Source organism: Salmo salar, chromosome 07, assembly GCF_965601325.2.
Source record: "Salmo salar chromosome 07, fSalSal1, whole genome shotgun sequence".
NCBI classification, from domain to species: domain Eukaryota; kingdom Metazoa; phylum Chordata; class Actinopteri; order Salmoniformes; family Salmonidae; genus Salmo; species Salmo salar.
In genome coordinates this window covers 56,954,888-56,967,500 of record NC_138297.1, presented here as the reverse complement: position 1 = coordinate 56,967,500, position 12,613 = coordinate 56,954,888, and the positions used below count along the sequence as shown (strand labels likewise).

Below are 12,613 nucleotides of genomic sequence, written 5' to 3'. Positions count from 1 at the left end.
AATTACATTTCAGGATAAACTGTTCCGGCTCGACAGCCTTCAGCAGGGTGGCCTAACCCCTTGACCTCCCTTCTCCTCCTCTTCCACCCCCGTTAGGAGGATGCGCGTGCTGACGTAGTGGACAGCCTGGTGCGGGACATCCAGAATACCCAGTGTCTGCTCAACGTGGAGCACAGCGGCGTCACCTGCCCCAACGTCACACTGCAGTTCGCCGACTCCAAGGACGACGTCGGCCTCAGCCTGGTCAAGGAGGGCATGGTCATGGTGGACGTGCGGAAAGAGAAGCACCTGCAGAAAATGGTAGGAAAATGGCCGCCTTGGCGGAATTTGAAGAGAGAAATGAAAGTTATGTTTACCTTAAGTTTTCAGTTTTATAATGACTTTGTCAGGGCACTATGGCCAAACAGATGTTTTATGTACCAGTGGTAGCATTGGACCAAATGTATTGGTGTTAGAGTTGAGAAAAGGTGACGCTGACATGTGCCAGACGTTTTCAGGTCATAGTGACTTTGTCAGGGCCAAAACATGATAGTGGGTGACAGTGTATGTGACTGGCTGGCTGTGAAGGGTCTAGTCTATTTCAGCAAGGCTGTTAGCCTTATGCTACCATGCTAACAGGTCAGTGTTTTGTTATGAATAAGAGCTAGCATTTGGCTAAATGCTGACGTGTTTAGCAATCCAAGAACGATCTGAAGTGATGCATCTCTCCACTCCTCTCGGTAAGTCTAGTGCTCAGCAGGACAGGCCCCTCTGACGGCGGCCATTTTGTAATGTCATGAAGTGCAGCTCGTTTGCCTTCCCTCATTATGCTAATTCAGCTGGCAGACTCAAAGCCTCTATGTAAATGAAAGATAAAGGCACAAAACTGAAATATTTATTCCTGGCGCAATTACCGCTCCTACACGCCCCGACATTACTCCACTCTGTCATTTAGGTACAAATTGGCACACACACGTTCACACACAAAGCCACAGAAATGGGCTCACCGGTCAGAACACAAACACTCATAAACATATGAATGCATACCAACACACACACACCACATAGAATTTTAGACTTAATCACCCTTGTTTCCCTATACCACCACTAAAGTTTTACAACCCATTGAAAGACACTTAGTCAGCCCACATCAGTCAATAAGTAACTGTATAGTGTGTATTTGTCACCAGGGAGCTCACCTTTGACCTCTTTAGGCCACTGAGACTGTAAACAGTATTGTGTTGAAACGACCCACTGGAACAGAGTCAGAGCAGTGATTAAAACCCAGCTGTCCACTGAAACAGGCTAATAGAGTCATGCAGTCTGAACCCTGCTGTCCACTGAAACAGGCTAATAGAGTCATGCAGTCTGAACCCTGCTGTCCACTGAAACAGGCTAATAGAGTCATGCAGTCTGAACCCTGCTGTCCACTGAAACAGGCTAATAGAGTCATGCAGTCTGAACCCTGCTGTCCACTGAAACAGGCTAATAGAGTCATGCAGTCTGAACCCTGCTGTCCACTGAAACAGGCTAATAGAGTCATGCAGTCTGAACCCTGCTGTCCACTGAAACAGGCTAATAGAGTCATGCAGTCTGAACCCTGCTGTCCACTGAAACAGGCTAATAGAGTCATGCAGTCTGAACCCTGCTGTCCACTGAAACAGGCTAATAGAGTCATGCAGTCTGAACCCTGCTGTCCACTGAAACAGGCTAATAGAGTCATGCAGTCTGAACCCTGCTGTCCACTGAAACAGGCTAATAGAGTCATGCAGTCTGAACCCTGCTGTCCACTGAAACAGGCTAATAGAGTCATGCAGTCTGAACCCTGCTGTCCACTGAAACAGGCTAATAGAGTCATGCAGTCTGAACCCTGCTGTCCACTGAAACAGGCTAATAGAGTCATGCAGTCTGAACCCTGCTGTCCACTGAAACAGGCTAATAGAGTCATGCAGTCTGAACCCTGCTGTCCACTGAAACAGGCTAATAGAGTCATGCAGTCTGAACCCTGCTGTCCACTGAAACAGGCTAATAGAGTCATGCAGTCTGAACCCTGCTGTCCACTGAAACAGGCGAATAGAGTCATGCAGTCTGAACCCTGCTGTCCACTGAAACAGGCTAATAGAGTCATGCAGTCTGAACCCTGCTGTCCACTGAAACAGGCTAATAGAGTCATGCAGTCTGAACCCTGCTGTCCACTGAAACAGGCTAATAGAGTCATGCAGTCTGAACCCTGCTGTCCACTGAAACAGGCTAATAGAGTCATGCAGTCTGAACCCTGCTGTCCACTGAAACAGGCTAATAGAGTCATGCAGTCTGAACCCTGCTGTCCACTGAAACAGGCTAATAGAGTCATGCAGTCTGAACCCTGCTGTCCACTGAAACAGGCTAATAGAGTCATGCAGTCTGAACCCTGCTGTCCACTGAAACAGGCTAATAGAGTCATGCAGTCTGAACCCTGCTGTCCACTGAAACAGGCTAATAGAGTCATGCAGTCTGTCAGGTCTGTTTGTCTTATGCTGGTCATGTCTCCTGTGCTGCTCCCTCTGAAACGATGCAGCCTATTCAGACTGGGATGTGAAGGCTCTGGGATGTGAGGGCTCTGGGATGTGAGGGCTCTGGGATGTGAAGGCTCTGGGATGTGAGGGCTCTGGGATGTGAAGGCTCTGGGATGTGAAGGCTCTGGGAATGTTAGGGCTCTGGGATGTTAGGGCTCTGGGATGTGAGGGCTCTGGGATGTGAGGGCTCTGGGTGCATCTCTTTCATTGCTATAGTCTAAAGTGGTATAGTTTTAATAGTCTAAAAGAGAGGGGGGGGCTGAACAGGTGAAAGCATCCTGAAGACCTTCTACCTTATCACTTTAAAGTCCCCCTGGCAAACAAAGCTCCTCTGTCAGCTAGACTGACCACTAACTGAGCTCAGCTTCCATTTCCTCAAATGGCCTTTATTTTGACATGTTTAAAGCTGGAATGCTTAGTGGTGAAACTCCCACGTCCGTTTGTGATATTACAACAACGAACACAGTTTTTTCCCTCCTGACATCATTGTATTCCAGATGACAAATTGCTGTTCTCAGGCGCTGGTCTTGTTTCATAGAGGAGAGCGGGATTTGTTAGATTTATTTGAAGGGAAGCCGTTGTAGTCAAGCTCGGCTCTGTTTGTTTTGTGGATATGCCCTGTAGCAAATGGACAACACACTTAAGCATTGTCCATGCAATAAAGATAGACAATATTATTATAATCGTAAATGTATGCACCGGCTGCTAGTATTGTTGGAGAGAAAAAGAGGGAGGTCGATAGAGAGAGGAGAGAATGACAGAGAATGGGGGGATGGATAAATAGAGAGAGAGGGATAGAGATATATAGAGAGAGGAGAAAATAATGGAGAGAGTGAGAGTGATAGATATAGAGAGTGAGAGAGAGAGAGAAGGCGGGAGCCAGCCAGAGGAGGTGTGGAGGGGAAGATAAAGAGCTGAGATAGAGACAGTGTGTTCTGAGTCAGGCGCAGTAAAACCAGGCATGCATCACTGCAGGGCCAGAGTGGCTAACTTTAAGAGCCTCCCAACACAGAGGACTAACCTAGCTGAAGGGCCCACACACGTTATTGTATAGGCTAGTTGTCGCTTAGTATTCGGCCTACACAGTAATACATAGAAATGATGTTATTATATGAAGGTGGTTGAGATTACCATAGAAATAGGATTACCATTCTATGGATATTACATGAATACATAGTGATGACATGACATAGACATGTGTATATTCACAGGTATTACATTTGAAATGAGAGGATAGTAGGTTATTGCAGCATCAAAAGAGCTGCCTGTTTGCTTTAGTGCAGTCAGGGATCTGGCATACATCTCAGGTGTATTGCATTGGCTAATGTGTGATCAAATGAACGCTACTGTCCTGCATATTGTCAATGATTAATGACACAGCATCGGTTTATGGTTTATTACATACAAACACATATTGCTGGGGATTGATATTCCAACAGGACGGAGCTGGTATTCATTCAGACTGGATCACACACTCCTGTCACACATCATGTGTACACACACAGTATCTTACTGAGCTAATATTCATTCAGACTGGATCACACACTCCTGTCACACATCATGTGTACACACACACAGTATCTTACTGAGCTAATATTCATTCAGACTCGATCACAAACACACACACACACACAGTATCTTACTGAGCTAATATCATTCAGACTGGATCACACACTCCTGTACCTCTCACTGTTGGTACTGTAGTAGAGCTCAACAGTGTATCCAGATAGTACATCACCCTCCCAAGCTACTCTACTGTCGGGTGGAGATAGTACATCACCCTCCCAAGCTACTCTACTGTCGGGTGGAGATAGTACATCACCCTCCCAAGCTACTCTACTGTCGGGTGGAGATAGTACATTACCCTCCCAAGCTACTCTACTGTCGGGTGGAGATAGTACATTACCCTCCCAAGCTACTCTACTGTCGGGTGGAGATAGTACATCACCCTCCCAAGCTACTCTACTGTCGGGTGGAGATGGTACATTACCCTCCCAAGCTACTCTACTGTCGGGTGGAGATGGTACATTACCCTCCCAAGCTACTCTACTGTCGGGTGGAGATGGTACATTACCCTCCCAAGCTACTCTACTGTCGGGTGGAGATAGTACATTACCCTCCCAAGCTACTCTACTGTCGGGTGGAGATAGTATATTACCCTCCCAAGCTACTCTACTGTTGGGTGGAGATAGTATATTACCCTCCCAAGCTACTCTACTGTCGGGTGGAGATAGTACATCACCCTCCCAAGCTACTCTACTGTCGGGTGGAGATAGTACATTACCCTCCCAAGCAACTCTACTGTCGGGTGGAGATAGTATATTACCCTCCCAAGCTACTCTACTGTCGGGTGGAGATGGTACATCACCCTCCCAAGCTACTCTACTGTCGGGTGGAGATGGTACATTACCCTCCCAAGCTACTCTACTGTCGGGTGGAGATAGTTCATTACCCTCCCAAGCTACTCTACTGTCGGGTGGAGATAGTACATCACCCTCCCAAGCTACTCTACTGTCGGGTGGAGATGGTACATTACCCTCCCAAGCTACTCTACTGTCGGGTGTAGATAGTTCATTACCCTCCCAAGCTACTCTACTGTCGGGTGGAGATAGTACATCACCCTCCCAAGCTACTCTACTGTCGGGTGGAGATAGTACATCACCCTCCCAAGCTACTCTACTGTCGGGTGGAGATAGTACATTACCCTCCCAAGCTACTCTACTTTCGGGTGGAGATAGTATATTACCCTCTTAAGCTACTCTACTGTCGGGTGGAGATGGTATATTACCCTCCCAAGCTACTCTACTGTCGGGTGGAGATGGTACATTACCCTCCCAAGCTACTCTACTGTCGGGTGGAGATGGTACATCACCCTCCCAAGCTACTCTACTGTCGGGTGGAGATGGTACATTACCCTCCCAAGCTACTCTACTGTCGGGTGGAGATAGTATATTACCCTCCCAAGCTACTCTACTGTCGGGTGGAGATAGTACATCACCCTCCCAAGCTACTCTACTGTCGGGTGGAGATAGTACATCACCCTCCCAAGCTACTCTACTGTCGGGTGGAGAGTGTGTCAGGCTGAAGAGCAGGTGAATGCAGACAGGAGGCAGTCTGTATGAACTGCTGAGCTCTCTCCTTTCATATCCTGAAATGAGTCAGGAACTCCCCGTAGAACTCACTAACTCCAACAGCTTTGGCAGGGCCGACGGCTGGTCCTCCCCCTTAGCCTGACACACACACTATCGCACACACACTCAGACACACATACATACACACACCTCCTCCGCCGGTCATTGCCTCAGAGCCTTAAACCGTGTGGTGGGGTCATGGAGAACATGCCTTCTCCTCCTCTCTCCCCTCCTGTATCCCCCTCTGTCTCAAGCCTTCGCCCCTCAGGCAGGCTGGCATGGGAGACCATCTTTAGGGAGAGCCCTGGCACTAACTCCCCCTCCCTACTCTGTCGGGCTAGAGTGGCACACCGCCACCCCTGGCACACCGCCACCCGCACACTGAGCACTTACTCGCTCCTCCCATCCCTTTTAATGTCTCTCTCACTCCATCTTTCCATTTGCTCTTCCTCCCTCTCTCTCCATCCATCTCTCCTATGCTCACCTTCTCTCTGCCCCTCCTTCCATCTTCTCTCGCTCGACCTCCCCTTCTCCATTTTCCTTCTCATCCCTCTCCCTCTTCTCCTAGTCCTGTCTCCTTCATCCCTCCCTCTTCTCCTAGTCCTGTCTCCTTCATCCCTCTCTCTTCTCCTAGTCCTGTCTCTCCTTCCATCCCTCTCTCTCTTCTCCTAGTCCTGTCTCTCCTTCCATCCCTCTCTCTCTTCTCCTAGTCCTGTCTCTCCTTCCATCCCTCTCTCTCTTCTCCTAGTCCTGTCTCTCCTTCCATCCCTCTCTCTCTTCTCCTAGTCCTGTCTCTCCTTCCATCCCTCTCTCTCTTCTCCTAGTCCTGTCTCTCCTTCCATCCCTCTCTCTCTTCTCCTAGTCCTGTCTCTCCTTCCATCCCTCTCTCTCTTCTCCTAGTCCTGTCTCTCCTTCCATCCCCCTCTCTCTTCTCCTAGTCCTGTCTCTCCTTCCATCCCTCTCTCTCTTCTCCTAGTCCTGTCTCTCCTTCCATCCCCCTCTCTCTTCTCCTAGTCCTGTCTCTCCTTCCATCCCTCTCTCTCTTCTCCTAGTCCTGTCTCTCCTTCCATCCCTCTCTCTCTTCTCCTAGTCCTGTCTCTCCTTCCATCCCTCTCTCTCTTCTCCTAGTCCTGTCTCTCCTTCCATCCCTCTCTCTCTTCTCCTAGTCCTGTCTCTCCTTCCATCCCCCTCTCTCTTCTCCTAGTCCTGTCTCTCCTTCCATCCCTCTCTCTCTTCTCCTAGTCATGTCTCTCCTTCCATCCCTCTCTCTCTTCTCCTAGTCCTGTCTCTCCTTCCATCCCTCTCTCTTCTCCTAGTCCTGTCTCTCCTTCCATCCCTCTCTCTCTTCTCCTAGTCCTGTCTCTCCTTCCATCCCTCTCTCTTCTCCTAGTCCTGTCTCTCCTTCCATCCCTCTCTCTTCTCCTAGTCCTGTCTCTCCTTCCATCCCTCTCTCTTCTCCTAGTCCTGTCTCTCCTTCCATCCCTCTCTTTCTTCTCCTAGTCCTGTCTCTCCTTCCATCCCTCTCTCTTCTCCTAGTCCTGTCTCTCCTTCCATCCCTCTCTCTCTTCTCCTAGTCCTGTCTCTCCTTCCATCCCTCTCTCTCTTCTCCTAGTCCTGTCTCTCCTTCCATCCCTCTCTCTCTTCTCCTAGTCATGTCTCTCCTTCCATCCCTCTCTCTCTTCTCCTAGTCCTGTCTCTCCTTCCATCCCTCTCTCTTCTCCTAGTCCTGTCTCTCCTTCCATCCCTCTCTCTTCTCCTAGTCCTGTCTCTCCTTCCATCCCTCTCTCTTCTCCTAGTCCTGTCTCTCCTTCCATCCCTCTCTCTTCTCCTAATCCTGTCTCCTTCCATCCCTCTCTCTCTTCTCCTAGTCCTGTCTCTCCTTCCATCCCTCTCTCTTCTCCTAGTCCTGTCTCTCCTTCCATCCCTCTCTCTCTTCTCCTAGTCCTGTCTCTCCTTCCATCCCTCTCTCTTCTCCTAGTCCTCTCTCTCCTTCCATCCCTCTCTCTTCTCCTAGTCCTCTCTCTCCTTCCATCCCTCTCTCTCTTCTCCTAGTCCTGTCTCTCCTTCCATCCCTCTCTCTCTTCTCCTAGTCCTGTCTCTCCTTCCATCCCCCTCTCTCTTCTCCTAGTCCTGTCTCTCCTTCCATCCCCCTCTCTCTTCTCCTAGTCCTGTCTCTCCTTCCATACCTCTCTCTCTTCTCCTAGTCCTGTCTCTCCTTCCATCCCTCTCTCTCTTCTCCTAGTCCTGTCTCTCCTTCCATCCTTCTCTCTTCTCCTAGTCCTGTCTCTCCTTCCATCCCTCTCTGTTCTCCTAGTCCTGTCTCTCCTTCCATCCCCCTCTCTCTTCTCCTAGTCCTGTCTCTCCTTCCATCCCTCTCTCTCTTCTCCTAGTCCTGTCTCTCCTTCCATCCCTCTCTCTTCTCCTAGTCCTGTCTCTCCTTCCATCCCTCTCTCGCTTCTCCTAGTCCTGTCTCTCCTTCCATCCCTCTCTGTTCTCCTAGTCCTGTCTCTCCTTCCATCCCCCTCTCTCTTCTCCTAGTCCTGTCTCTCCTTCCATCCCTCTCTCTCTTCTCCTAGTCCTGTCTCTCCTTCCATCCCTCTCTCTTCTCCTAGTCCTGTCTCTCCTTCCATCCCTCTCTCTCTTCTCCTAGTCCTGTCTCTCCTTCCATCCCTCTCTCTCTTCTCCTAGTCCTGTCTCTCCTTCCATCCCCCTCTCTCTTCTCCTAGTCCTGTCTCTCCTTCCATACCTCTCTCTCTTCTCCTAGTCCTGTCTCTCCTTCCATCCCCCTCTCTCTTCTCCTAGTCCTGTCTCTCCTTCCATCCCTCTCTCTCTTCTCCTAGTCCTGTCTCTCCTTCCATCCCTCTCTCTCTTCTCCTAGTTCTGTCTCTCCTTCCATCCCTCTCTCTTCTCCTAGTCCTGTCTCTCCTTCCATCCCTCTCTCGCTCTTCATCCTGTCTATCTCACTTAGCCAAAGAGAGGTTGCGCACAGCAATATGGGAAGGCAAGGTGCTAGCATCCAGAATTTGCATGAATTTGCATGTCTTTGAGAGCACCGCCATGATGAATTCTAATCCACAGGAATGAAAGGAAACGGCGGTGGATCAGACCTTTCATTCTAAATGAGATGTGATTTAAAATGCTGTTAATGCTGATTATTTCCGCTCTGCATTAGCCCAACCCTGGGCTCTCTCCTCTCTCTCAGCCCCCCTCCCACATTCTGCTTCATGCCTCCCTTTGATAACATTATTCCATGGGGGGGGGTGTGTATGTGTTGAGGCGGGGATGGTGGGGAAAAGTGTGTGTGGCGGGGAAAGGTGTGTGTGGCGGGGAAAGGTGTGTGTGGCGGGGAAAGGTGTGCGTGGCGGGGAAAGGTGTGCGTGGCGGGGAAAGGTGTGTGCCTGCTATAGTAAAGACATCTGTCTCTTCTCTGTGCTGCCGTAACCACCACATTTAACAATGGAAAGGTGACTGGGAACATGGACATATACAAACAGACCAGCTATGACCTCCGTAAGGCTCCGTAAGGCAGTCATAGAGGCAAAACGCAGTACAGGGACAAAGTGGAATCAATTCAAGGGCTCAGACTCGAGACGTACTGTATGTGGCAGGGACCTTAGACAATCACGTATTATAGTTACTGACGGCTCGAGCTGCCAAGCTCCGTCCATGGGCAAACCAGCTGACTGGAGTGTTTATGGACATATTAATTCTCTCCATATCCCAGTCCATTGTCCCCACTTGCTTCAAGATGTCCACCATTGTTTTTGTACCCAAGAAAGCAAAGGTAACTCAACAAAATGACTATTGCCCCGTAACACTCATCTCTGTCATCATGAAGTGCTTTGAGAGGCTAGTTAAGGATCATATCACCTCCACCTTTCCGTCACCCTAGACCCACTTCAATTCACATATTGCCCCAATGTAAGAATGTCAGAATGCTGTTAATTGACTACAGCTCAGCCTTCAATACCATAGTGCCCTCCAAGCTCATCACTAAGCTCAAGGCCCTGGGTCTGAACCCCTCCATGTTGAACTGGGTCCTGGACTTCCTGACGGGCTGCCCCCAAGTGGTGAAGGTAGGCAACAGCACCTCTGCCACACTGATCCTCAACATGGGGGCCCCACAGGGGTTCATGCTCAGCCCCCTCCTGTACTCCCTGATGACTGCCTGGCCACGCACGTCTCCAACTCAATCATCAAGTTTACCAACAATGACAAGACAGCCTGGAGGGAGGAGGTGAGAGCCCTGGCAGAGTGGTGCCAGGAAAATAACCTCTACCCTCAACGTCAACAAAACTAAGGAGTTGATCGTGGACTACAGCAGAGAGAGCACCTGAAGTGGTCCCTTCACATATTCAGTGTGGTGAAGAAGGCGCAACAGCGCCTTTTTAACCTCAGGAGGCTGAAGAAATCCGGCTTGGCCCCTAAGACCCTCAGAAACTTCTACAGATGCACCATTGAGAGCATCCTGTCGGGCTGTGTCACCATAGCTATTTCATAGTCTGCAACCACAGGGTTGTCTAGAGGGTGCTGCGGTCAGCCCAACGCATCATCAGGGCACTGCCTGCCCTCCAGGACATCTACAGCACCCAGTGTCACAGGAAGGCCAAGAAGATCATCAAGAAGATCATCAAGGTCACCCGAGCCACGGTCTGTTCACCCCACTAAACTCCAGACCCGTCCCCATAGCTACCAGACCCGTCCCCATAGCTACCAGACCCGTCCCCATAGCTACCAGACCCGTCCCCATAGCTACCAGACCCGTCCCCATAGCTACCAGACCCGTCCCCATAGCTACCAGACCCGTCCCCATAGCTACCAGACCCGTCCCCATAGCTACCAGACCCGTCCCCATAACTACCAGACCCGTCCCCATAGCTACCAGACCCGTCCCCATAGCTACCAGACCCGTCCCCATAGCTACCAGACACGTCCCCATAGCTACCAGACCCGTCCCCATAGCTACCAGACCCGTCCCCATAACTACCAGACCCATAGCTACCAGACCCGTCCCCATAGCTTCCAGACCCGTCCCCATAGCTTCCAGACCCGGCCCCATAGCTTCCAGACCCGTCCCCATAACTACCAGACCCATAGCTACCAGACCCGTCCCCATAACTACCAGACCCATAGCTACCAGACCCGTCCCCATAACTACCAGACCCATAGCTACCAGACCCGTCCCCATAACTACCAGACCCGTCCCCATAACTACCAGACCCATAACTGCCAGACCCGTCCCCATAACTACCAGACCCATAGCTACCAGACCCATAGCTACCAGACCCATAGCTACCAGACCCGTCCCCATAACTACCAGACCCGTCCCCATAGCTACCAGACCCGTCCCCATAGCTACCAGACCCGTCCCCATAGCTACCAGACCCGTCCCCATAGCTACCAGACCCATAGCTACCAGACCCGTCCCCATAACTACCAGACCCATAGCTACCAGACCCGTCCCCATAGCTACCAGACCCGTCCCCATAACTACCAGACCCATAGCTACCAGACCCGTCCCCATAACTACCAGACCCATAGCTACCAGACCCGTCCCATAACTACCAGACCCATAGCTACCAGACCCGTCCCCATAACTACCAGACCCATAACTACCAGACCCGTCCCCATAACTACCAGACCCATAGCTACCAGACCCGTCCCCATAACTACCAGACCCATAGCTACCAGACCCGTCCCCATAGCTACCAGACCCGTCCCCATAACTACCAGACCCATAGCTACCAGACCCGTCCCCATAGCTTCCAGACCCGTCCCCATAGCTTCCAGACCCGTCCCCATAGCTTCCAGACCCGTCCCCATAGCTCCCAGACCCATAGCTACCAGACCCGTCCCCATAACTACCAGACCCGTCCCCATAACTACCAGACCCATAGCTACCAGACCCGTCCCCATAACTACCAGACCCATAGCTACCAGACCCGTCCCCATAACTACCAGACCCGTCCCCATAACTACCAGACCCATAGCTACCAGACCCGTCCCCATAACTACCAGACCCATAGCTACCAGACCCGTCCCCATAGCTACCAGACCCGTCCCCATAACTACCAGACCCATAGCTACCAGACCCGTCCCCATAGCTTCCAGACATTTTTACATTTTACATTGTAGACATTTAGCAGACGCTCTTATCCAGAGCGACTTACAAATTGGTGCATTCACCTATAATATCCAGTGGAACAACCACTTTACAATAGTGCATCTAAATCTTTTAAGGGGGGGGTTAGAAGGATTACTTTATCCTATCCCAGGTATTCCTTGAAGAGGTGGGGTTTCAGGTGTCTCCGGAAGGTGGTGATTGACTCCGCTGTCCTGGCGTCGTGAGGGAGCTTGTTCCACCATTGGGGTGCCAGAGCAGCGAACAGTTTTGACTGGGCTGAGCGGGAACTGTGCTTCCTCAGAGGTAGGGAGGCGAGCAGGCCAGAGGTGGATGAACGGAGTGCCCTTGTTTGGGTGTAGGGCCTGATCAGAGCCTGAAGGTACGGAGGTGCCGTTCCCCTCACAGCTCCGTAGGCAAGCACCATGGTCTTGTAGCGGATGCGAGCTTCGACTGGAAGCCAGTGGAGAGAGCGGAGGAGCGGGGTGACGTGAGGGAACTTGGGAAGGTTGAACACCAGACGGGCTGCGGCGTTCTGGATGAGTTGTAGGGGTTTAATGGCACAGGCAGGGAGCCCAGCCAACAGCGAGTTGCAATAATCCAGACGGGAGATGACAAGTGCCTGGATTAGGACCTGCGCCGCTTCCTGTGTGAGGCAGGGTCGTACTCTGCGAATGTTGTAGAGCATGAACCTACAGGATCGGGTCACCGCCTTGATGTTGGTGGAGAACGACAGGGTGTTGTCCAGGGTCACGCCAAGGCTCTTAGCACTCTGGGAGGAGGACACAAGGGAGTTGTCAACCGTGATGGCGAGATCATGGAACGGG

At 51.0% G+C, this 12,613-nt stretch overlaps 1 protein-coding gene across 1 annotated transcript in view; it reads left to right on the top strand.

Annotated features, from left to right (window-relative positions):
• snd1 (staphylococcal nuclease and tudor domain containing 1) overlaps positions 1 to 12,613 on the top strand; it is a 320,313-nt gene that overhangs the window by 286,666 nt on the left and 21,034 nt on the right. The window contains exon 22 of the mRNA XM_045722231.2: positions 97 to 300. Coding sequence (XP_045578187.1) covers positions 97 to 300 — 204 coding nt within the window. The remainder of the gene's footprint in view (positions 1 to 96; positions 301 to 12,613) is intronic.